Source organism: Limanda limanda, chromosome 11 (assembly GCF_963576545.1).
Source record: "Limanda limanda chromosome 11, fLimLim1.1, whole genome shotgun sequence".
Classification (NCBI taxonomy): domain Eukaryota; kingdom Metazoa; phylum Chordata; class Actinopteri; order Pleuronectiformes; family Pleuronectidae; genus Limanda; species Limanda limanda.
The window spans coordinates 12,758,238-12,784,221 of record NC_083646.1 but is presented as its reverse complement, the minus strand read 5'-3'; the positions used below and the strand labels follow the sequence as shown (position 1 = coordinate 12,784,221).

Sequence of the window (25,984 nt, the reverse complement as noted above, 5' to 3'; positions counted from 1 at the left end):
CTTCAATTCACTCCTCTACGCAGAGATATATACGGAGCTCACATAGGATACTAGAAATAGACACAAAGCAAATTAAAATAAGATAAAAGAGTAAGAAATGCAAAACTAACACAAAAGAATAAATACAATTTCCAAAATGTAGGTTGAAATAGTCTTTTGTAAGGAGTCAGGGGTAAACATTTAATCTAAACACTCTTTAATGTTTGTTTATCGTGTTTCTCTCAGTTTCTCTGTGACAGATACAAATATGTGTTTATCTGTGTACGCCTGGGTGCAGTGAATGCAAATTACACAGCATGTGTATTTATCTTAATTTGGTTGCCGATAAGCAGTATGAACACACAGGATATATGTATTCAACCTCTTTATTTCAGTAGTGCGCTTTATAGTACGCTACTTTCAAGACTTGTGTTGTAAAGAATTCTGATCGAATATATTGTTGTATTATTGATCAAATAATCTGTTGTATGAATTGTGTGGTGATGAGAGAGGGCTGTAAAATACTGACCTCTCTTTTTGGAGGGCTTGAACTCTTTGACCTCAATGCTGAGATCTTTCTGAGTGAGTGGTAATTTGTTTGATTTGTTTTGGCGCCATGTAGAAAAAGTAAATAAAAGCCTGTTTATATATCCCTCACTTGGTTGTGACTTGTTTCACTGACAAACTTGATTGACGTCCTTTTCTTTGTGCCTTCCAGGGCGATGTCCCCATTCACATGATTTATAAATCTGCAGGGGAGGACCTCCTCAATGGTGAGATGGTGCTTTGCGATGCACTGCACATGTATTCATGCTAAACACTGGAAACTGCTCCTTGAATGCTGATAGCTATAAATGTTCCTGTTTCCTAGGTGACCTGCCAGAGCCGCCGTTTCCCAGCCCTCCGTTCCCCGGGTCTAAAGTACTTCACAGGAGAAAGAAGAGACAGGTATGACTCTGCTGCAGCTTCAGTTAGAAAATCGTCATCCTTAGCAGAGGGCTGCCGATGCTCTCGTGTTCACTTGAATTTGAGTTGTGCACATGACCATGTATGTTTCTATAAATTTAAGATAGAGATTTTTATGCTTTTTGTTTCCCGCCTGTATGTTTTATGTTTATCCACAAAGTCAGAGCCCTGTCTCATCTCTCTCCTCCCACACATATTCACCTTATGAGTAACACAGTCAGATGCCTGCAGCTGTCTGTCCGTTCAGTCTTCGGAGCCACTCTCGTCTTTATTTGTAGAACAAACACCTGTGTTAGATTTTTTCGCAAATAAATGTCCTTATTGATTTGTCGTCTCTCCTGTTTTCTTGGTGGAGCAGGAGACCTGAGTTGATCTCTGTGTTTACTGTGTGTTTACTGTGTGATTATTGTGCGTGTGCGCGTGTGTGTGTTTGTGTGTGCTCTCCTGAAATCCTCCTTGAAGCACACAGTCTTGCTTTGAGGAAACTAAGAAAAGTGCTTTTTTTTTTTCTTCTCTCAGGCTCCACATGTGTCACACAGCGTCGAGGATGAGATCAAATACATTGAGTTGATGGTGATCAATGACCATTTAATGGTAAGTTTTTAACTATCATGGTGTGAATGTGCAGTTATGATAGAAAATACCGTAAAATGATAATACAGTTATTCTCTTATATTTGTAATACTGCCTGAATAGTGCTTGTGTTTGTTACTTCTGCCTGAAATTACTCTCAAATCACTATATTATTATCAAATGTATTATTTCATTATAAAAATCCCTGTATTCTGTCATGTTAATAATTACAGTATTTAAAGATGTTATTATTATAATTTGTAATAAAGTGTATGAAACTTTGGCCCAGCATGAAATACTTGATAGCAAAATATTTTTGTTTTGGTCTTTTCATGGGATTTGTTGATGATAAACAAAATATAGAATATCGGCGTAGACTTGCTGAGAGCTCATAGTTCAGGATGCTGGGTCGGCCGAGAGTCAGCACTTAAAAAGTGCGTGCACTCCTGAGTCAATCGAAACTTCCTGTGTTGTGCATGAAACAGAAAATACTTTGATCGTAATATGCTTAACTAAGATCCAAAGGGACTGACTTTTGCTTCATACGCAATGTCAGTGATATTCAGAGCGAATTAAACAGTTCTTTCATACATTTAAATGGCTTAAAATTAATTTGTTCCAGATTATGGATCCTGCTTTTAATCGTTTCCTCTCCTCTCTCTATCTCCCTCCAGTACAAGAAGCATCGGCTTTCCGTTGGGCACACAAATAACTATGCTAAGTCAGTGGTCAATATGGCTGACATGGTAAGAATTGTATTGATCCTCTTCTTGGAAAGCTAGCCACAAGCACTCCCACCATGTATCCAAGCCAAGCACACACTGCACTGATTTCTCATTTAACCAACCTCGCTCTCTCCATTTAAAACCTCTTGGCCGGTGATGAGTTTCCAGGTTTCAGAGGATTGAAGCTGTGGCACATTCCGACAGTACCGAGGCAGATATTTCAATGTTTGATTATTTGTGGCCACATCTGTGTGCTGTGTTACGGAAATCTGACCTGCTGCAGGGTCATGTCTGTAAACTGATAGGCCGATGAAGCTGGAGGAAGGTCACGTTTTGTGTTGTGTCCTTGAAGACGATCATATGAAGCCAACTCTATTTGGGAATTACACATTGATTTCCATGCACAAATAGAGTTGTCTTTCTGCCACGGCACAGAGGCCACATTCACATCACATATTGTAAATGGCAGAGCAACTGCAAAGTATACAGAGCAAATTTATCAAGTTTTAACATCTATATATATTAATTTATAGTCCATTCTTTCCCAAACAAATCCCTACCCACTATAGAGTGTCAAAAGCAAGTTTGTACCTTTATCATTCAGCTCTCAGGTTTATTATGTTCTGAAAATAACATTCCCAAAATAATCAGCTTGCACTTTATGAGCCAATTCTTTTAAATTCTCTCTTTTAAAGTGTCTAATGATAAATAGAAACATACAAAACCAGAAATTAGCAATTCGTCTTTGACCTTTTGTATTTTTATTCTGTTGTAGTAATCATTTTTTGACACTGTCACCTATATTGTTTAGCAGATACTGTAGCTACAGGCATGAAACAAGGGCAGAGAGTGTGTGACATGCAACAAAGGCTCCCAGCTGTAATCAAATAGGGGACGCTCCGGTTGTGGCTGTCAGGACATCTCATAAAATAGACATTTTGATGGTTCGATAATTGCATGGCCTTTGGGGGTCAGTAATGACAGTTACCGTATTTCGGAAGCAGCGAGAGATGTGACCGTGAACACGCCGATGAGATGAATCCCACCATAAAAATCAGCGTTCTGAAAATGTAATCCTAGGTTTATGTGCATGACGACGTAATGTTTACAGGAGTGCATTATAGAACGAGTCCTGGTGCAGATATCACTGCCTGGGCCTTTTATTTGCAGAACACAGCTCTTAATATGGAGATCCGACCACATGCGTGCACAAATAGAAACAGAGAGTGTCACATATCGCTGATTGCTCCCTCACTGCTCTGTCAGGTTATTCGTGAGATTGTCGTTACTCAGCGAAGAGGCTCTGCTTGTGTCGTCTCCTTCAGTGATTCTCAGGACCCCAGTAGACTTCCATCTCATGAAAGCAAACATTGTCATTTGCTCCTGCTTTGTCATTCAGAGGGTTCCACTTGTTGACTCCATCTAGCCGCCTGCAATGTGCTGCTGTCTGGTTCGGGATGTTATTAATCACACTGACTGGTGCTGTCGTAATGAGCAGCTGGAGATGATGCTGACTTTGAAAGATGCCTGTCAGTGTTCATACAGATCAGGCTGTGCCATTTGTTTGTTCTTTCTTGAACTAATGAGACTCTGAAAACATAAAAAAAACACTGATATTAATTTTCCATCAAATCCCCCCCCCCTAGATCTTCAAGGAACAGCTTAATACTCGGATTGTGCTTGTTGCTATGGAAACCTGGTCAGCGGACAACAAGTTCAACATTGATGACGACCCCATGGTGACCCTGAGGGAGTTCATGAAGTACAGGAAGGACTTCATCAAGGAGAAATGCGACTCTGTTCACCTCTTCTCGTGAGTCCGAGCGTCTGAGAGGATTTTCTCCCCCAATTCGGCACCTTTATAAAGGAATAATACATTTTCTCGTTTCATCAGAGGGAATCGCTTTCATAGCAGCTGGGGTGGAGCTTCCTACATGGGAGGCGTTTGCTCTCTCACTAAAGGAGGCGGAGTGAATGAGGTGAGTCACTGACAATTCCCGAAAAACCTGTCAGCATCAGCAACAGTAATCACTCTCAGTTGTCCATTAAAAGAATGTGTTGGTGCAAGTATTAATAAAATCACCTTAAAAGGAGAGGCCTCTGTAAGCTCTTTCGTTCTCCTCAGGCTGATCTAATAAACTTCTTATTCTCTCTCTCTTCACCAGTACGGGAAAACGGACGAGATGGCCATAACTCTCGCTCAGTCGCTTGGACAGAACATTGGCATCTTTTCGGACAAGAAGAAGATCCTCAACGGTACATAGTTAAACCTGAATGTGTGCAAACTAATTTTCAAGCCTCTTTTCTGCGCAATAAAATGATCAATGTGTTGTTATTCTAGGTGAATGCAAGTGTGACGATCGCTGGACAGGCTGTATCATGGATGACGTTGGGTAAGTTAATTACATTTAATAAATGATTCTTGAAGACACATCTTTCACAGATGCTAGAGACACAATGTCCAGTGTTTTTCATCAAAGTTTCCCAAATGAACGTTTGGATGCTGTTCAAATGGACTTGAAATTGATTTGTGGTGTGGATTCATTGTGCAGGCATTACTTTTTTCATCAGAGTCAGAGTTCTCCAAACAATCTTCAATCACAACATCATCTGAGTTGAAAACTATGCCATAGTTTTAGTTTAATGCTAATATCGCACTTAACCCTTTGTCCAAAACCCCAAAATGTCATCTGTAGTGTTTTATTTTTTATTTTTAAATGGATAACTGACCCATCAAATCTGACTAAGAAGTATTTAAAGTTTAAGTAAAGTGTAAACAGTTATATTCTGTATCACAACGTCTGTGACTGTGAACAATTATGTTTATAATGCTAATGTAAACAGACCACAAAATACTGTGGCTACTTTTATATTTGGTTTACATATAAACTGAAAACCCAAATGTTTTAGATAATGTGGGTTTTTAAATTAGGACTCGGTTCTCATACAATAACAATAAAACATTAGCAATGTAACAATGTAAAATCTCATATATCAATATGGTGACTATGCATTGTGTAGACACAGTGAGGAGGTACAACGCATGATTGATCCTCCTCAGATTTGTAAGATGTTTTGCTGTTTATCAAGTGTTTTTCATTCTCATGCTCATAAAGAAGATTTTAAAACCACAACCTTCTCTCAGGAGCAATGAGATACATTTGACAATACATTTTAAATTGATAGCATTTTGGCCATATTGCCCAATCCTAGTCACAATACTCAATTTCCATCCAGTTTAGTGTTATTGTAGTATTGTAACTAACCACTGGGTGCCAGTCTGTGTGTGTGGTATCAATTTGTTTATATAACTTCATTGGGCTCCTTTCAGTATAAGTGTATTATATAATGTGATGCTTGCTAAGATTATGAAATAGATAGTAAGTCAGTCTTTGTATATTTTAAGCTTTCAGTTTATACAGAAATCATGTCAGTATTTGTACAGTGTGATGAAGCGTGTTTGCTCACTGTGAGCAGAAGTATGCGACTGGGTGTGTTGTGTGTACGGATCACTGTGCTGTGTCTGTGTGTGTGTGTGTGTTTGTGTGTGTATACCCCTCTTCTTAAATACTTCTCACATTCCCCCTCTATCCCGAATGGGACAGCAGGTGAGCAGAAGCTTGACTAGAACGTTGCCTGTGCTGTTCTGAACCAACTGGCTGCCTCGGAGGGGTTGTCAGTCATCACAACCTTTCCCATTTCATCTGAGAGCACTACGGCCTCGGTGGCCCGCGGCTTCTCTTTTGATTCAAATGATATGAACAAATACAGTTTGATGTCTCTTTATTATGCACTGGCTGTATTTTTCAATATCATTTTAAAAAACAATTTCACATGTACTTTATGTGAATTCTTCAGTTTGTGGTCGATGTCGCCGGCCGATCAACCCAGAGAGTTTTATTAATTTGGTTATTCTGATTATCGATAAGCTCTTTCTCCCTCCTGACCTTCAAAAGTCAGAACTTTTCATCACTTCTGTTTGTCCATGTCTAACCGATTGAAACAGTCTGCAATGTCATTCTCATCTTAGGCCAATATTTGTTTCCCTCATTTCCCTGTAACAACAGTACACACCCCGGCACTACCTTTCCAGATCCTGCTTTATTGGGTTTCCATAATAAACCGACTATGAGATCAAGAGGTCACATGACAGAGGACAGGTCACTCTGCGCTGTCCTCTGTGAATGGATCTGGCCTAGATCTGTATTCTCTAAAACAAAGTCAATGGTATTTCAGACACTTGTATTCAATGAGCGACCTCAGTCATGTCCATTGACGGGAGTTTCTTTTTATCCCTCAGCACCTGCATGTGTGATCTACCTAACCTGACTACTACTAACAATTTCACATTTTTTTCACAGGGTTTAGTCCTAATGTGTGTGTGCGTGTTCGTGTGTTCGTGTGTACGTGTGTGTGCGTGTGTGTGTGTATTTTTCTGTTCATTTTTATATGTCTGTGTATTCCTGCGCAGTGTGTGTGTGGCAGCTTGTTAAGGGCCTTTTAAATCCTAACTAAACCTAATAAAAACTCAGCAAAGGGCACAGTCCATAGACGCACAATCTACTGTCTGAACATTATGGTCGAGTTAGGATTTCGAATTGTTTGATATATTTTCTATTGCTTCCTTTTACGTTTATTTTCTTTCCATAAAAGATCCAGGACAACATATGTATTTCAAAGGCAACATTATAAGACTGAAAAAGGACACAGGGATGTTGTGGACATGAATCAGCCTGCACAGTTAAGCAGTGTTGCAGTGGCTGTGTGTGTAAACACTGCCACATCTTCTAGTGACCACTGGGGGTGAGGCTGATTGTGAAAGAAGGAAGACAGAAGGAGGTTATATTTTGTTAGTTTGTAGAATTACTAAATCTGGATCTAGTGAGCTTATATATGGCTTCATAACTTGACAGGTTCAAGATGTTTAAGATGCTATCAAACCTTTTCTCGGGGTAGAATGTGTCCACGTGCTAAACTAAGTAAATCTGAGCACTTTCTACAAATAATAACAGTAGTGTCTGTATTGTAATCTTTTGGAATACATATTTTGATCCCATGGTCTTAATTACTGTGAAATGAAAAGTCTTTATCGTGGCTGGGTAGTAACATTAGTCCAAAAAGGATTGTACTTGTTTTGGTGACATGTGAATCATTCAAGCATGCTTCATCTTTGTTTCACCTCTTATTACTGTTTACAAACGAGATGAACACTACAAGATTTTTGACAAGATTCAACCCTGACCACAAATTGGAAATCAAAGACACGGAATCCACACGCCAACTTTAAACCCAATTAGTTTTGGAAATCACTCTCAGATATTGTAGTGTACCTCATCCACCATTAAAGCATCATTACTGCGTTCCTATACAACCAATCATCTCCGTAGTTTAGTCACATCACATATCAAGTAGCTCCGACCTCTCACAGCCCCGAGTCGCTCTGTTATTGCATTGTTTCCTGACTCAGTCCTGATGACTGTCAGCGCTGCTCCACACACGAGCCTGCAGCCTGATCATCCACAGTCTGACACAGCCGCAGAGGATGATGATAATGCTTAAGTGCTGCTCAGGTTCGGGTCAATATCGTTTAAAGACAGCAGAGTGAACTCTGGACCTTTGACTGTAATGTATTCTGACAAAGACTTAGGATGTTGAAATGACGCAGAATTTCTTTCTGAAATGATGATGCAATAACAGTTGAAAAGTGAATCATCCACAATATACAGGTTCATTTCCAGGACAAATTCATTATCGATCCATTTACTCTTTACATATCCATCCGTGTTTTCGCCGTGTTAGCTACACTGTATGTACGCCTCCATGTTATTGTAAGGATCTCCTGAACTGTGAGTATCTGTCATAAAACATGACATTGTAAGAAATACAAACTCAATTCAATATGACAAAATCTGCTGTGGTATACCACGGAAATTAAATGTGAGGTTTGAAAAGTCCTGTTGTGTGTGTTTGTGAGCGAGTCCTCTCACTCCTATCTATTTCCCCTGTTATCTGAGGGTCCTGTCTGTACTGCAGCTAGAGTAACCGCATCATATGGTTGTGTTGAACAGTTTCTACCTGCCCAAGAGGTTCTCCGACTGCAACGTGGGGGAGTACCACAACTTCCTGAACAGCGGCGGAGGAGCGTGTCTGTTCAACAAACCTCTGAAGGCATGTCCCACTCACTCACAAACACATATCATATATATACACATGTAGTTAAAGCAGTTTCTCAGAACTTTCCATGTTAATTCTGCCCTTTCCCTCCCCCTCAGCTGTTGGACCCTCCAATCTGTGGGAACGGCTTTGTGGAGCCGGGAGAGGAGTGTGACTGCGGCAGTCCAGCGGTGAGTGAAAGCTCTGCACAAGGGACTGGATGAATGCAAACAGGGGAGAGGTGTCGTAAAGGGTTAACTCAATAATCAAGGTCAAAGTGATGGGCTAATTTCCCAACAACAGAACCACCGACTGTATCATACTTTCTGTGAGAGGAGGTAATTTGAACAAATGAGGTAATTTCCCAGGAGGAATCAAAGAGCTGCGTGAAGTTATTGCATTGATTATAGAGTTTGTCAACAGAGACTTCGTTTTAGTGGATTACGTAAACTCTTCTAACAAACACTTCCTAGTAGATCAGACCAGGCTTTTTCCATCGGTGACCCAAGGCTCTAAACTCCCAGCTTGAGATTAGATTCAGCATTGCACCTGTTTTTTGCTTTAAACATATTCTTAACGGAATGCCTGATTTTAGTTTGTTTGTTTTATTATCTTCCTTATATTTATTTAGTCTTGTTTTGTTCTGTGCTGCTTTATACCCATCTGTTTCGTTAAGAACTTTGCAAGCTTGTTTAAGTTTGTGCTACAGATATAAATTGTTATTATTAACATTATAATTTCACGTAAAATATGGTATATTATATAATATAGATTCAAAATGTTGTCTTTGTCTTGTAGGAGTGTGCCATAGAGGGGGATGCCTGCTGTGAGCAGTGTACTTTGACTCAAGGCTCAAAGTGTAGCAACGGACTCTGCTGCAACAGCTGCCAGGTACAGGACAGTTTACTGCTCCACCTTCCACAAGCAGAAGGAATTACCTCTTATTTCATTAGTATCCATGTGGTATCCATCTGCAATGAAATCATTCTAAAGTTTTAAAGCAAGATTTGGATGAAATCACTATCAAAGAAAACTTGCTTATAGTTTATATCCTGTTTATAAGTACATAATAACCATACACTGACAGAACAATGCACAATTCAACAATCTAATAAGAAGGGACAGGAGAAAAATTCATTCATAAACTCCAACAGATGGATTTCTCACTAATTCAGCTGAATGAATGAGTTTTTACATGTTGCACGCATGCTCAGAGTCTGTGTTATCTTTATTGCATGCTGCTGCAGATGGAGTTCATGGGGGTTGTGTGCCGAGATGCAGTGAATGACTGTGACATCCCAGAAAACTGCACAGGAAACTCCAGCCAGGTGAGCGTGAGCTTCCCTCGCACCGTTTACTCTAAACATTCCACATGTGTGGCTCCTACTGTGCACCACAATGTCTCTGAGGGGTTTCCTTGATTTATTCCAGTGTCCACAAAATGTGCACAAGATGGACGGCTACACGTGTGAAAAGGATCAGGTGAGATATTTAACATTTTATAAAAAAGAGCTCATACTTGTGCACTGGGGATGTATCTTTAAACCATATTCTCCTCTGCAGGGTCGCTGCTTCAATGGAAGGTGCAAAACCAAAGATAGACAGTGCAAGTACATCTGGGGAGAGAGTGAGTAACATTTCTTCATGATAAATTTAGAAAGACACAAACTTCCTGCTCTGTTCATCTTAATGCTGACCGTATGGCGTTCCTTCTCCCTCAGAGGCAATGGCGGCCGACAAGTTCTGCTACGAGAAGCTCAACATCGAGGGTACAGAGAAAGGCAACTGTGGGAAAGACAAAGACACGTGGATCCAGTGTAATAAACAGTAAGTGGGTCCTCTCCATGAATGTAACCTGTGCAGCTGTGGGTTATTTTCTTTAAATGATCTGTGGTTGCACCTTTGTGTTTCAGAGATGTTCACTGTGGCTACCTGCTGTGCGCCAACATCTCACCTGCACCGCGACTCGGAGAGCTGCAAGGGGGGATGACCTCCTTCTCCGTGGCCCAACACAGTGCCTCTCTGGACTGCAGGTACACACGTCTTTGATATTCAGTTTGTTGACTTGTGTACATCATCCAAAATGTTTCCTGTAATGTCCAAATCCCTGATGTCATTCAAGTTAACTTCCCATCTCATTGTGGTCGCCTTTTAATTACATCATATCTGCTTTGCCCGTCTCTGCTGTAACCTCATGTGACGAAGGAAAAAACAGTTGTTGTTTTTATTCAGGATACTAGCAAACAGTGGAATTTAAAAACAACCATGAACATGATCTGAACCTGAGTCAGGTCAACTAGACCCCTAGTGGCATAAGTTGCATATTGTACGTAAGTCTGACTTTTGTCTAAGACATCATCAGGGTCAAGAAGCAAAGGCATCGATCTTTCCAAAGTCACCAACTGCCAAAAGTAATTTGCCAAAAAAGTAATTTCCTCTCTAATAATAATCGAAATTATTCATAACGTAACATCATTCTGAGGCACGGAGTAAATTGCTTTTTGAGGACGTTGATGAAACTGGTCGAGAGACATTATGACACGCTAACAGTTACCTCAACTGAACTCTATCAGTACCACATGAAATGCTGTGTAAGTGACTCAGTCCTGTTTGTTGCTCAGCGGCGCTCACGTGGTGATTGATGGAGACACTGACCTGGGATACGTGGAGGATGGGACGGCCTGCAGCACAGACAGCATCTGTTTCAATCACAAATGTCTCCCGATCCAACAGTTCAATTTCAGCACCTGCCCCGGGACGACTGACAAGATCATCTGCTCCGGACACGGGGTACACACACATACAAACAGTGAACACACACATACATACAGAACACACCTACATTAACATAAACTTGTACAACCCTTTATCCATTGAGCTGAGACTGTGATCAACTTTTGGAGCAGGTTTCTTTCCGGATGGTTGAATGACTGTGAACAAAAGGTCAAACATCTTTGACCAAAACTGAATTTATGCCTCAAAAACAATTTGAAACTCAGAACTCAGATAAAACCTGAGTCATGTTTGTGTGAATGTGAGTTACTTTTTTTCAGAGCCTCTTAAATTCAGTTTTTATAAAAAAAACACATACATCTTGAAAGTATGAAATTCAAATAAATCTTTAACCTTTAATTCATCCAACTAAGCTTGATGCTCTAACATTAGAAGTTAGGTTTACTGTGTATGTGAACACCACAGTAGAGAGACTATTTTTACGGTAACATTACTACTATAAATCAAACAATCAGACCTATTTTTATATCACGTCAAACTATTTACTGCAAAGAGCAAAACACTATATCCAACAAAACACAGGAACTGAAGAAATGCTGTTGACGTTTAAAATGAGGAAGCACAGAGGTAGTTAAAAAAGAAAAATGAGAAAGATAAAAACATAAAAAGGGACCAGAAAATATAATCCTCAAATAGATAAGAAAAGGATGAAATAAAGATAAGATACTCAAAGAGCAGGAAGTCAAACCAGATAAAAAGGGGATATTTAAGGTCCTAAAACTTAGGCCTTAAATAATAAAACATTTTTAGTAGAAGCATCCATATACAGTCTATGAGTAGCATGAGATGTGATGACACTTTTTATTGCTCTGGAAATATATTTATTTCTCTCTTTGCAACACATTTTTCACATTTAAAGATTCTGAGTATGTGTTTTGTGTGTATTTCAATGTCTTTTTGTTCTACATTCCCACTGTAGGTGTGCAGCAGTGATCTGAAGTGTGTGTGTTACCTGGGCTGGACCGGAGACGACTGTAACACCACCAATCCGCTCAGTTCTCTCGTGGTGGGGCCGACCGCCTCAGTTTCAGGTAAACGTGTTGACGCTCTGTTTCCACACCTCTGTCTGGGTTCTGCTTTCTGCACTCTGCTCCTTATTGTCATTCTTTTCTCTGTGCATTTCATACCAGTGCTTCTTGGTGCTGTCTCCCATGAATTTATCATCTTCACAGATCCCCAAATGTTAATATGTTTAATATTTCCAGCTTTTTCTTTGTTTTTTTCTTTTCATCTTTTCATTTCTGTTTATTTTAGCTTCCGTGTCGGATTCCCGTCCGCTCATTTAAACCAGCTGCATTCATGTCATTTTTTTTGTTTGTCATTATTTTCACACTCATTCTTTGTCGACAGGCTGATGTCTTTGACGGAGTGACTAGAGGTCAGATTTGAGTTCTCTTTTTTTTCCATTATATTTGTCGTGTCTTCGATGCCATTTCCTCGTTCTTTTCCTCTCGCATCTGTGTTTTTATTGTTATCGTGAACCTGGGAACCTACTCCACATGTAAGTTCCCCTCAGAGCAGCGCCGACGGAGCGACAGCGGTTCATGTTTTCTCAGTTTACTCCCCCTTGCTCTCCCTTTACACTTCTCCTGCTAATTGTCGTGTGTTTTCATGTTCTGCCGCAGTGTTTTGTGGTTTCTGTATCCCCGTGTGTCCACATGAATCAGGAAACATGACACTATCCAATTAACACACAAATGGCTCCCCCCTCTCCTCTCCTCTCCTCTCCTCTCCTCTCCTCTCCTCTCCTCTCCTCTCCTCTCCTCTCCTCTCCTCTCCTCTCCTCTCCTCTCCTCTCCTCTCCTCTCCTCTCCTCTCCTCTCCTCTCCTCTCCTCTCCTCTCCTCTCCTCTCCTCTCCTCTCCTCTCCTCTCCTCTCCTCTCCTCTCCTCTCCTCTCCTCTCCTCTCCTCTCCTCTCATCTCCTCCCCATCCCTCCTCCTCTTCCTCTGTCTCAGGTATCACCAGTACAAACATCATCATCGGGGCCATCGCGGGCTCCATCCTCGTCCTCGCGCTCATAATGGCTGCTACAGCCTGGTGCTACAAGTAAGTGTCCCTGCAATCTGCACGTGTGAGGTTTGTAATCATTGGCTCCCAAGCCTCCGTGACTCGTGAGATGATTATTAGGACTGAAAAGAAGAAAGCTAAATTCAGTTACACATGATTTCAGCCCATTCAGACTTTTCCTCTTATCTTGTAAATTACACACAAATCTTAGACCTTAACGATAAAGTTATTCAAACAAAGCAAGACAAAAATTAGTTTGAGGTGAGCCCAAGTCCCAATCGGGTCTCATGTGTTGTTGTTTTATATTGAGGAATCACATGTCAACAATCAGACACAAGCAACATTACTCTGAGGCTGAGTGTCCTTGTTCTTCTCTTCACAGGAGCTACAAGCAGAGACGCTATGTGGAGTCTGAGGTTCACCGAAGATTCTGCCGGTTTGCTCACTTTAACACGATTTTCCATATGTTGATTTGATTTTAAGTAACTTAGGTTTACTTAGGTTAGCTGAAACCTTAGGGTTCTCTCTGCAATGTTATTTTCCCATCATGGGTTTTATTTATTTTCAACAAAGTGTTTAGTTATTGATCATAATCAAAATATAGAGGTTGTTCATCATAAACTGTTGATAAATAACTTTTTGAAGGTCTATTTTTCCTGTGATTGTGTTTCCCCCCATCTAAAAGTGTTATTCTGTATTTGTAGGCAAATGCCCCCAGGTGACTATGTAACAAAGCCTGGGGACGCAGATTCCTTTTACAGTGACATGCCTCCAGGTGTCAGCACCAACTCCGGCTGCAGCTCCAAGAAGAGGTCAGCCTGCCTGTCGCACCTGCAGATTTGCACCCTGTCCTTCACTCCTTCCATCCAATCCATTTCTCAGAACATCTCACTGTTTGGCTTCAGGTGTGCTCATCTTGTCATCAATCCTTTAGTCACTCTGTGTGTGTGTGTGTGTGGGTGTAGGTGTGTGTGTGTGTTCAGTGGTGTAGGGACGCTCAATATGTGCTCATGTGTGTTCATATTGTGCTTTGTTTCTCTCATGGCTTTTTACTTTGTGAATCTATCTGTGAACATTTTTGGAACTGGACCAAAATGTTTAGAATGGTAATTGGCAGAGTTCCCCTCTCACCTCGGTGCTCACATCATGTCACACTCCGAGGTCCTGATGCTGTTTCACATGTCATAATGTTGCCATCTGCTGCGATGGCATCTTCATCTTCTTCTTCATTTACCTTGGCCTCTCCCTCGTCTCTACATCTGCAACACGAGCACAGCACCATTTAAGAATTTGTCCGTTTAGAAAGACAAGGTTGCACTGATAATATTTTCTCCTTGCGGTATGTGTGTGCGTGTGTAGATCTAACGGGCTGTCACACTCATGGAGTGAGAGAATCCCAGACGCCAAACACATTTCCGACATCTGCGAAAACGGGCGACCGAGGAGCAACTCGTGGCAAGGTAACACACGGATCTCCACTCCTCCACAAGATGAGATATCTGTGCTGGTCTTGGATTGAATTTAACTCTTAAAGAAGGACTGAAATGTAAATATAATATATTTATCTCTATGTTAATTGTGTGTTTATGTTGTTTCTCTGTAGGAAATCTGAGTGGAAATCGTAAGAAACTGAAGGGAAAGAAGTTTCGTGCTCGCTCTAACTCCACAGAGTAAGTTTGTTGTGGCGACTTGGTAAAGTTGTCATGTTATTGATCAAAGTGACGTTCAGGTTCACAGATGAACAGAAGCTCAAGTTGAAAACAGACACATCAGCAGTCATTGGGATTTTTCGAAAGGATAAAACTCATGTTATTCTTTATTTTAGATTTTGTACCTCAACAAATCCCATTAAAAGACCAAAAAAAATTAGTTTGTTCTCTCAACACTTTTGTTTCACCGCTCTTCATTCTTAGTGAAAAGTGCTTTTTCACCTGTGGATGAATATACATTTTGTTTGTTAGAGACAGAGACTATATAAAGATGGACGACATGACAGCTCCCAAAAAGTAAAGCCAAAGCGTCTTGATTGCCCCCTGGTGGCAGGCTGCGGTATAGGTCATAAGTCCTGTGTCCTTCATGTTAGTCGATGGGACATGGACAAAATATAAAAGTATACATCAAATTCATTTTTCTCAAGATGGTTTCTGTCATTTTAGGTAGTTCTTCTCTTATATTTAATGCTACATAAATGGGGTGAAACGTTTTGATTGACAGATGAGACTGACTGGTGATTGGTCGAGGCTCCAGTCCCTGATCTCTACTGCACAGACTCTGCCTCCAAATGCAATTAGTTTGAATTTATTGCTTGTTTTGGTCTTTTCATGAGGTTCGTTGACAATGATAAAATAAAGAACATTCATTTCATTATCTACTAACAGACTATAGCTTTAGTAAGTGTTGTACTGAGGATCATCAGCTGGTCAAGCCATCAGCTCCTCTCTAACTTGTGAAGCTGTACTCTATACACAAATATGATGAACTTTGCTCATAACCAAATGAAGTATGTTTGCATTTCCGCCTGTTGACTGTGAATGAACAATGAATGGTGCATCGGCTGCCTCCTGTCTGTGGGCCTGAAGGTCTTGGCACATGACGCACAGTCTGCAGTGAACCTGTTCTCACTGCAAGCATGAGGCTGCCTGAGTGGCGACAGGCACTGGCGCTTGGAATGATGTGACATGTAAAACATGTGCAAGTGAGCCTGTAACACACGACACAGTTGTTTGCCATTGACACGGTGCTGTTTACATCCGACCCCACGCGCAGGTCTGTCCGCCATCGTTCTCACCATTTTTCTCTGCTGCATCTTGGTGTTTGTTCAGATTATCTTTGCTCTCCTCTGCTTTCCTAAAAATATTTACTCTTCCTCTCTCCTCCTCCTCCTCCTCCCCCTCCCAATACTTGTTTCTGGAGATCTTCCTTTTCATTTCTGTTCCTTCCTTTTCTCTCTTCTCCCCCCTCCTTGTGTTGTGTCCATCACCCCACACCCCCCTACCTCCCACAGGTATTTAACCCCTCGCTTCAAAGCAGAGATTTATGATGTAACTAAATGGGTAGAAGATGTGAATAAAAACACTCAAGGACCTTTCCTTAGGTATTACCTCAGACCATGTCCCTGTTCCCCACACGCTTGTTAAAACCCCCTCACTTTTCATTTAATTTTTCGTTTTGTCAAGAAAAGAAGGAATTAGGACCGATCTGGGAAAGTTTTTCTGCCGAAGTTTGAAAATATAATCTCCGAGAAAGCGTTCTCAACAGCTGGCATGCTGGGAGTTATAGTCTTTAGTTAAAAAATGAAACAGATGGTGAAAATGAGTTTTTCTGCCTTATATTTTATCATAAATTTTGCCGTTTTTATTAAAGCTGCATTTTAATTTGCAGATTTTTATTTCCTGCTGTAATGAGACTCTTGCTGCCGCCTGTGCTCGTGTTACAGTTATTATACTGCAGATATAATTTTATTCCTTATTTCTCCACATCCCCTCCTTTGCTTCTCCCCCTCCGCCTCTTCTTACCTCTGCATGTTCAGTGTTGTCGTGTCAGTCTGTGTCAGTATGTGTCCGTGTGTCGGCCCGGCCTCGCTCCCCTGTGGCCTGATGTGCCTTCCCATCAGTGTGATGTCACTTCTGAGCCAAACATTTTGTGACACCAGCATTGAGCTGCTGTGACAAACTGTGGGCCACCTCAGCGATCGGGTCCAAGGTCTATAGATCCTCACAAACACGAGGCTCTTGGGCTCACGTTGGTCCCATGTTAGCACCCTGACTGTTTCTTCACCTCAGCAGTCAGTCAGCGTTGAAATCTATAGACCTTCACTGTGTCCAGGAGCACAACCCTGCCACTCTGTCTGCTACAACATTTACTCAATGACAGAATCAGTGCATCAGAGTGGAGAGATATGGAGGACACATATAAATAACAGATTTACAGGAAATAAACCTCAATAATGTCCCTATTTGACAACGTGATCTCGCTGTTCGGTTCTTTCCAGCCTAAAACTTTCCTGGTTGAATAACCCGAAATGTATTCTTGTTAATAATTGTATATGCATTCAATTTACATATAACAGCAGAAGAGAAGAAAGAGGTTCCCCATACAGAAGACAATAACAATTAGAAACGACTGATAATCCAATCCACATTGGTATAATAGTAATCAACTTTCAACTTTCTCAGAGAAGACAAACAAAAAGAATACAAAACAAGAAATGAATATAATGTGATACAAAAGGTAGATGGCAAATTACATGTTAAGAAATCTAAAATACCACAGAAAAAGGATTAAATATCTGTGCACACGTGGTAGGACTCACTAGCCGTAGTGTCGTGTGGATCACAAGGACTCTCCTCAGATTGATAAGAATAATACCAGTGAGGCTAGCATGTCTTTGAACCGCCGGCCCAGTCGCCTCATCTGCTCCCAGCACTCAAGCACACATACTGATCCAACTCTACACGACGACACACTGGCACAGCTCTCAGCAGGATATGCCTTTAGCAGCATGCTCTTTCTTTTCCCACAGAGGCTAAAAGTATATTCCTGCAAATTCTGGCCTTGTGTGTGTGTCAGTGCAGGGTGAGGAAACAGTGAGACAGGAAACTATGACTGTCCACAGCGCTCCAAGCTGAGGGGTGGTGTTATTTTAACAGATGCCACGATCCATCTTTCTGAGGCAAATGTTAATAAGAGCTTTTAAGGGCAACCTCTCTGAATAATAAGAGCTGCTCAAGAAGGATATTGCCCAAAGTCACAGATCCAACATTAGCTCGACGTCCTCCGTCTAACCTCATTCGTCCATCTGTGTATTGGGCCAACGTAATGCTGCGCTGGATAGAAAAGGAAGAGGCAATGTTTTTGATAATGTCACTTTCTCTTTCCTTCAGGACGTTATCCCCCGCCAAGTCTCCCACTTCCTCCACAGGATCCATTGCATCCAGCAGGAAGTATCCGTACCCCATGCCCCCCCTCCCCGATGACCAGAGGAAAGCCAACAGGCAGAGTGCCAGGGTGAGTATCATCACATCATGTAACATAAAACCACATTATGAGGCTGATTGTATCAGGACGAATGGTTTTAAATACAGTGGAGATTCTGCACTGGTTGGCGTAATCGTATGGCCTGGATGAGCTCCAGCCTGGAGCTGGAGTTCTGTACATATTTTTAATGGGACGTGGACCAGTCCTGGATCTGGTAGCTTGAGTTAGTTGCTGACAGAAATGCAGAATGACTTGTTTTCCATTGCTGGATATTTTTAACACCACAAAACCTTTGTAGAAAGATGCAGTACTGGTCCGGGAGGAACCCATTCTATTTAGCTCTGGATAGGGATCAGGGGCCGGATCCAGGAATATCTTTTTCACTTTCTTCAACACTGAGACTTATGTCTATGATTTTTTGTAATTTTGCGCTGTTGGATTCACTGTTGGGTCTTAGCAGGGTTATGGGCTGTCTGAGTGATATCAGTTATCATTATCAATCCTTTTAATTATTGTTCATCAACATCAATGGGAAATCCTTGAAAGTGTTGAAAAATGTCTTACAATGTTAAATTCCTGGATCATCCGTCTTACTCGGATCTGCACCAAATTTGTATGAGTTTTCCCAGACCCATACTGAATCCCTCCACCATGTTGTTTTTCAACAAACATACAAACCAACCAACAAACCGTGAAGTCAAATGTTGAAATAACTTTTCTTTCTCTTTCTCTTCGCTCTTCTTGTCTCTGCAGCTGTGGGAGACTTCAATATAACAGCCGTGTCACCCACTCTGTAAAAGACCTAAAGGAACTACACTTGTCTCTCCTTTTCTATGAATGACAAACACAAAAATGAAACAAAATTGACTCTCGGCGACTAAAGAGAATGACAGAGAGAGAGAGAGAGAGAGAGAGAGAGAGAGAGAGAGAGAGAGCCCCCAACTGGAGTGGAAACAGGCAGAGGTGTGTGTGAGTCGGCTGGGACATGCATCTCCGAGGCCGTCGAGCCAGATGTTCGGTGGATCACTACAAGATGACGTTAGAGTGCCGGTGGGGAAAACCAGCTCCACATCCACTCCAGACCAGCTGGAGCTGAGACTGAGCTCTCCCAGTCTGCTCAGGCCTCACCAACGGGACTCCAAACCCCCAACCACCACACCCCCCCCCCCCCTCTCCCACAATCCCTGAAGCCTCGACACATCCTCTCATCCCACTCACTTCACCACCCACCGCTCCACGAGTGGTTCCGAGCTCAGCAGGGCCGGGAGCGGGTCACGGCATCACACGGCATCGCTGGACTCGTCGGCTCATTTTTGACGCACGTGAAATCACTGTAGAAACTCCCAACACTGTATGCATGAGACAACCCCGATTATCAGCAACCTCCTCCGAGCAAGAAGACGAGAAGAAGAGCGATGTGAGAGGAAAGCATGCGAGGGGGCAGTGATTTTATTCCGTCTGTAGGCTTAGATGCTTTCTCTCCACTATAGGTAACTCATATTGTATCACCACTTATAACCCATAACCCACGACATGGACCCGACCCTGCTCCTCCTCCTCCCGTCCCTCGGTTTGTTTGTGTAAATATGTACAGTGAAATACAAAGAGTATGTTTTTTGCTTTTATTTTGAAGGAGGAAGTCTCCTCCTCCTGCTGTATTGTGTTGTAGACGGAAGCGGATCTCTGGAGATGGTTGTCGAGACCTTCGGACTCGTTCTTCTGTCCGTGTTTTCTTCTTTCCTCCCTCCAGCTTTTCTTTTTGTTTCTTCCTGTGTGACTGTGATCTCTATAGCTTTCTCCATCCACAGCAGAATGTAAACGTGTTCTTTTGTTTTTTTCAATATTAGCACTGGTGTCACTCATCTCTGGGAGAAACACACGGGCGCGAAGAGGAAGTTTTGATTGTGGCACAGTGAGAAGTTGATTTAGCTCAAGTGGAATAGTTTAATGTGCCATTCCTGTGTGAAGGGAACGGACTGAGATGTGTTTGGTGTAGTTATAGATTTACCACTTTTCACTCACGTGGCTTTTGGAAGGTTTTTCCCATTGATGATGTTAAGAAGTTGAGAGTTTTTTCCACGATTCCACATTTGGATGTTTAAAACCGAACGCGCGATGAGATCTGGAAAAATCGTGATTGAGATGTGCATTTTGGATTTTCGCTGTTGATGATTGAGATATTTAGCTTGTAAATGATTAACTATGCTGTACAGTGCTTGCTGTTCGAGCTTGTGAAGACCAACAGCATGACAGTTCTATATCAAATTAAGTTATTTCTCTGATAGGCTGTAAGAACATGACGAGAAGGGAGCATGTCACCGAAAAGACCCTCACTGCTTCTGCTTCATGGCAGGACGTCTCGGGGGGGTTAGACTGGATTTGGAATGGACATCTTTAGATATTTAAGTTGGATCTTTGTGGAGACTAATCTCACATCAGCCACTTCTCTGTACAGTTACAACTCGTTGTTCTGCCGTGTGTAGAAGCCGTCGTCTTAAGGGCCTCACGTCTGTCATTCTACCGTCGTTTCGTTTTTGTTCTGGTGTTGGCACTTGTTCATTTGTAATTCATGTATGCATTAGGACTGTATAGGTAATATGATTGTCACAATATTGGACTAATATTGCTACTAGTATCTTTTTTTATTAAGTACCTTTGTAATGTTCACTTTTTTTCTCAGCATTATGTACAGCAACTACTCCGACAGTTATTAAGTGCATTATTGTAATTCTGTGTTAATGAGTTTGAATGGAAACTTGAAGACTTTGGCTTTTTTGGGTTGTTTATTCACACATTCGTTTTCTCTGGCATGTGCTGATCTGTATCTTATAGGTTTTGGACACACGTGTTGTACCTGAGATCTGAATGATTTGCCTTCATCCTGAGCTTTTTAAGTCTTTGCTCTGGTTCTACAGCGTCCAGCGGTGCAGGTTGTAATATTCTTAACATGGTAGTACTGTGCTACAGCGAGACATTTTGTCCCGGTGTCACAGATGACAGGACCACGCGCGCTGCAGTCACTTCTCTGATTGTACGGCTGTCAACATTTCCCCCTGACATATCAGCCGTTGCCTACCTGCACACGTTGGAAGGACTCTGGCGAAACGCCTGCACGCATGAGCTGTCTGTCTCTGTGTGGCCAGAGACTTGAATGTATTTGTGTTCTGGAGCACACCCACCACCCAGTCTCACCCACGCTGTCCCATCCCGCCAGGACACATCGGCACTCCGCTCCAGGAACCTTAAAAAAAAATCACACCTGTACTAGTTCAAATCTAAATACTGTAGTTGCTGTCAGTTTTTGATTTTACTTTTTTACATTTTTGCCTGTATGCTGTACATACAACGATGCAAAAATCAATCCCCGTATTTTTTTTCCTCTTAATCATTCAGTATTGTAATATATTTAATATAAAATAAAACTTTCATCAACACAACTGTCTTTTCTGCCGTTTCTAATAGCCTCTCTTAACTTGTAAAGGAAAACAAACAGCACATACAGGAAAAACTGATATTTTATTATTTCAACACTACATGGAAGAACTGATCCAGTACAAACCTTATTTAGTGGCTCCAGAATCAGCTCGACATGACTAACATTATATTGAATTTATTGGCTGATTTAATTAAGAGTTTCTCCTGTGGTGCATTGAGTCACTGACGGCTGCAGACCACATGCCCCTGTTCCCTGTAACATGGCATAAAGACCAGTTTTACACAAATTTTAAAACTTGGGGAAAGAAATCGAGCTTCAGACTGGAGCTCACTGACGCCCCGTTTTGTTGGGGCATCAGTGTCTCTCATCGTGTGAGAAAAAGTCAGTAAATCGTACAACACACACATAAAAATAAATACTATCTTAACCTTCATTAACAATCAGATGAAACCGAAAAGGTTCCTGAGGACGATCTGTATCATCAATGTATCTGGTGCTAAAGCTGATGCTGCATTGGCTTGACCTTTTTTCAGTGAAGGTTTATGAATCTGTTTGCTCCATTACTTAACATCAGTCTTTTACAGTGCATCGTTTCTGAATAGAGACGGACCTCTTCAGCATCGAAACCAAACTTACAGCACATGATATTTTGGCTGCGTTGGTCAAAAGAAAAGTCCTTGAAATGCACCGAGCGGAGTTTCTGTTTCTGTCACGGACGGATGACGTTTAAGAAAAGTTCCACTTCACCAGTTTGATCTCTTTTCAGCCGACAGGATAAGACTCCGCTGTCATCGTGGTCTGTCGGTCCGACTGAAGCCTGCTAGACGCTGTCCCTGTTTATTATAAATGCCCGTGTGATGTCTGCCTTAGTGCCTGCAGTCTTTCTTGATGGATGGCTTTGGTTGCCATGGCTGCGTCGTCATCAAGCGACTCTCGGATGCATCTTTTCAAATCGTCGATACCAAACCCGGTGGTGGCCGAGACAGGAACCACGTGTCTGAAGCTGATGTAATTCTTTGGTCTCATGTCGTCAGGCAGCAGATCAGAGAACTCTGCAGGAGGGAGAAACAATGATGTTTAAAAATCAAACATAACAAAAGGACCAGTGTCAGTTATTGTCCTGTTAAAATGTTACAGTGCTTTGGGTTTTTTTTCTTCATCATGATGCGTTTGATTTGTTCAAATGTTTTGAGCTGATGTATTATCCTCAAGAATAAAACTGCAAATCAAATCAATCACATTTACCTTCTGGGTTTTGTAGCTGCTCCTTCAGCTCCTGTAGTTTGTCCTCAGCGTCGGGCAGGTCCATCTTATTCACCACCAGCAGAGCAGGCTTCGACACAAGCTCCTCCTTGTACAACTCCAGCTCCTTCAGGTGGAGAAGAAAGAGGAGGAGGTATATAAATGGAACTCAAGAGGCAGATGGATTCAGGTCAGGTGAGATTATAGTGACAGTATCACTCTCACCTTGGTGAGAAGCTGCACGGCTTCAAAGGCCGGCCTGAAGGGGGTTTTACTCGCCAGCTGGAAACCGGAAACATCCACCTGCCGCCAGACAAAACACAAACAAGATCTATCATCATCACCACAACCTGTAATTTGTAAATGGTTTTGACATAAATTTTGTAATCATTCATTTGTAATGTTTCTTTTGCCAAATATTTCACTTGATCTTTATTTGTCCTTCTAAGTGAAGCAGTTTGTAATATCTGTTTAGTTCTATGTCTAGCGAAAATTAACCACATTGAAATTCTTCATATGTAGTTGAGGCTTCTGACTCACAACAAACAGAAGCTGCTTGGTTCTCTCCACGTGTTTCAGGAACTTGTGGCCCATTCCTTTATTTGCATGAGCCCCTTCAATGAGGCCCGGCAGGTCAGCGACAGAGATCTGCAGAGAAGAAACCAATGTGTGAACGAAACTTGAAGAGAAACAAACAAGTGGAACACATATTTACTACAGAGCATTCCCATACCTGTTTGTAATCTTTATACATCAGTTTGCCGATCTCAGGCTTCAAAGTTGTAACTGTAAAATAACGAAGATTTTAGAAATAACAGTGACTCACAAACCCACTCACAGTAAACCGATGTGCAGCATCATGTACATACAAGCGTAGCTGGCGATCTGAGGTGTGGCGTTAGACAAGGCCGTCAGCAGAGAGGACTTTCCCGCATTTGGGAACCTGATTCAGCAAAAGGGAAAATCAGACATTCAAAGCCACATGGAGCCAGTTTGAGCCTCAGCTGAAATGAACCAATGTGTTAGTGTGTGTTTCTGTTCTCACCCGACCAGGCCCAGGTCAGCGATGAGCTTGAGGTCGAATCGGATGTGCTTGGTCTGACCCTTACTGGGCTCGAACGCAGAGTAGAGGGCGCCTCCTGGTCCGCCTTTCGCCACCAGCAGACGTTCCCCTTCAGCGTTCAGGTCACCTTGGATGAGAACGAAAAATAAAAAATGACAACACATACCTTCATCTTTACCATTCTTCTTTTTTTTCTCTCATCATTGCCTTTTTATGTTTATTGACACTAGAGCCAAAACTAGAGCCTTTCAAAGACATATCAGTGTCAGCGTTTATGATGTGCAACTACATGAAAGCTTTTAGTTCCAGAATAAACAATGAATAAAAAGATTTTGTTGGGAAAATGTGTACATTTGCAAGTTATATATATTTGTTTGTATTTGTGTTTTCTTTTTATCTATAATGCAGTTGTATATGGGAATTGGACATTTTCCTAGTCCCCAATTTGTTTGCTTTACTTTCTAATCAATATCTGTCATGTTCTATATTCGCTTTTCTGTCAAATATACTAATTCCCTTTAAAATGTTTGACCGATAGCATGTTTTGCGTTTCACATGACATGTTACCGAGTATTCTGCCATCATCAGCGGTGACAGTGATACCGACAGGAGCTAGGATCTCCAGGTCCTTTCCCTTCTCTCCTCTCAGTGCTCGGACACTGTCAATAAAATAAAATTTGCATTAAATACACAAAACAGCTCTGACTGACAGATATTAGCATCTACGACGTAAAGCATCTCTGACTTTATGTGTGAGAGAAACTAACCTGCTGTTGGCTCCTGCTCCACCTAGGAAACGTTTCTGAGGATATTTGTCCTTGATCCGCTTCAGCGTCAGGTTGTTCGCTGCCACCACCCAAACATCTCCTCCCTTTCCTCCCTGTCCCCCCAGACGTGGCAGCCCCATGCCGCCGCTGCCTCCGCGGACATACAGACGCAGATTGTCCACAAAGTTTCCAAACTGCAAAGAGAGATTTTAGACTGATGAGATTCACAAATGTGTCCAGGATGAGGATCACCATTAAATATTAATAATGATTCATAATAACATTATAGCTGCTGTTGTGTATTTCCAAGAGCTACAATGAACGTTCCTGTTTCATTAACCATAAATGATAGATGTGCACCATGTGATGGGGCTGAAAGGAGTAAGATGACCTTATGAGCTCTGGGGTTTTACTTTGAAACTATAGTTTTCACATTTAAGAAGCTTTCTGCTCAAATTCTCACGCATTGGATTTCACAATAAAGCTGAACCAGCTAGGTTAGCATGCTAACCGTAACGCGTTCACTCTGGTACTGTTCGGTCACAGATAATAGCATCGTAACAACATAACATTGTGATAAAAACGGAGAACACAGAGCAAGTTGGTCTGTGTTGATGTTTGGAAGCTAGTTAGCCTGTTAGCTTCGCAGCCAATGTCACCGTTAAAACCGTAAATAAAAAAATACGTGCGGCTGAAATGCGTCTCATGAGATCATAATGTGGTGTGTGTCAGTGTTTACCTTCCGGAGGCAGATTCTGCTGAGCTGAACCATCGTCAGGGAAGTGTGTCGCCCCTGTTTTCTGTCTGTTGACTGAGTTAGCTGCTAGTGGACATGTGTTAGTGCAGGACAGGAAGTGTTGGTGGCTTCTCTCAGCTGATTGGCTCATGAAGCAGAGACTGCAGTCAAGCCAGCCGACACAGGAATTCTACTGCGCGGATATACTGACATTTATGGTAAACGCATCCAAAGCGTTTTTTCAAAATAAACTGTTGACATGGAGCATATACAAAATGCATAATTTAAAAGGAAATGGATTGGATTATATTCACAAGAAGTATAAATCGTCTAGATTGCATTTTTGTGAATTGCATTTTGACTGTATCAATTTATAGATTTTACAAAATAAAAGTCACACATTTTTAGCTTCAAGTAGCTAATTTCTGTATATTTCAAAGAACTATAAAAACACTTTGCTCCATTAGTTCATAGTGAGACTGATATGCCTGTGTTCAGGGCCTCTCTGACAACCTACATACGGAATATCAAACATTTTTACTGTATAGATTTGGAGATTTTTCAAA

At 41.6% G+C, this 25,984-nt stretch overlaps 2 protein-coding genes across 2 annotated transcripts in view; one reads left to right on the top strand and one right to left on the bottom strand.

The window, feature by feature from the left end:
• The window catches only part of adam22 (ADAM metallopeptidase domain 22), a 51,019-nt gene extending 32,071 nt beyond the window's left edge, over nucleotides 1–18,948 (top strand). Inside the window, exons 7-32 of the mRNA XM_061080517.1 lie at nucleotides 698–752; nucleotides 851–927; nucleotides 1,465–1,539; nucleotides 2,193–2,264; nucleotides 3,890–4,056; nucleotides 4,138–4,222; nucleotides 4,409–4,499; nucleotides 4,585–4,636; nucleotides 8,312–8,411; nucleotides 8,516–8,587; nucleotides 9,195–9,287; nucleotides 9,644–9,724; nucleotides 9,828–9,878; nucleotides 9,960–10,023; nucleotides 10,118–10,223; nucleotides 10,310–10,429; nucleotides 11,018–11,186; nucleotides 12,109–12,220; nucleotides 13,146–13,236; nucleotides 13,580–13,633; nucleotides 13,902–14,102; nucleotides 14,557–14,657; nucleotides 14,801–14,867; nucleotides 16,202–16,291; nucleotides 18,081–18,204; nucleotides 18,928–18,948. Coding sequence (XP_060936500.1) covers nucleotides 698–752; nucleotides 851–927; nucleotides 1,465–1,539; nucleotides 2,193–2,264; nucleotides 3,890–4,056; nucleotides 4,138–4,222; nucleotides 4,409–4,499; nucleotides 4,585–4,636; nucleotides 8,312–8,411; nucleotides 8,516–8,587; nucleotides 9,195–9,287; nucleotides 9,644–9,724; nucleotides 9,828–9,878; nucleotides 9,960–10,023; nucleotides 10,118–10,223; nucleotides 10,310–10,429; nucleotides 11,018–11,186; nucleotides 12,109–12,220; nucleotides 13,146–13,236; nucleotides 13,580–13,633; nucleotides 13,902–14,102; nucleotides 14,557–14,657; nucleotides 14,801–14,867; nucleotides 16,202–16,291; nucleotides 18,081–18,204; nucleotides 18,928–18,948 — 2,391 coding nt within the window. The remainder of the gene's footprint in view (nucleotides 1–697; nucleotides 753–850; nucleotides 928–1,464; nucleotides 1,540–2,192; nucleotides 2,265–3,889; nucleotides 4,057–4,137; nucleotides 4,223–4,408; nucleotides 4,500–4,584; nucleotides 4,637–8,311; nucleotides 8,412–8,515; nucleotides 8,588–9,194; nucleotides 9,288–9,643; nucleotides 9,725–9,827; nucleotides 9,879–9,959; nucleotides 10,024–10,117; nucleotides 10,224–10,309; nucleotides 10,430–11,017; nucleotides 11,187–12,108; nucleotides 12,221–13,145; nucleotides 13,237–13,579; nucleotides 13,634–13,901; nucleotides 14,103–14,556; nucleotides 14,658–14,800; nucleotides 14,868–16,201; nucleotides 16,292–18,080; nucleotides 18,205–18,927) is intronic.
• A 2,725-nt stretch (nucleotides 18,949–21,673) lies between these two features.
• gtpbp10 (GTP-binding protein 10 (putative)) lies at nucleotides 21,674–25,517 on the bottom strand. The gene is made up of 10 exons (XM_061081306.1): nucleotides 25,422–25,517; nucleotides 24,683–24,876; nucleotides 24,483–24,574; nucleotides 23,898–24,042; nucleotides 23,722–23,795; nucleotides 23,586–23,638; nucleotides 23,393–23,500; nucleotides 23,078–23,155; nucleotides 22,856–22,979; nucleotides 21,674–22,662 (listed from the first exon to the last, which is right to left on the bottom strand). The coding sequence occupies exons 1-10, from the start codon at nucleotides 25,452–25,454 to the stop codon at nucleotides 22,451–22,453; spliced, it is 1,113 nt and encodes a 370-aa protein (XP_060937289.1). The 5' UTR covers nucleotides 25,455–25,517; the 3' UTR covers nucleotides 21,674–22,450.
• Nucleotides 25,518–25,984: the final 467 nt, after the last annotated feature.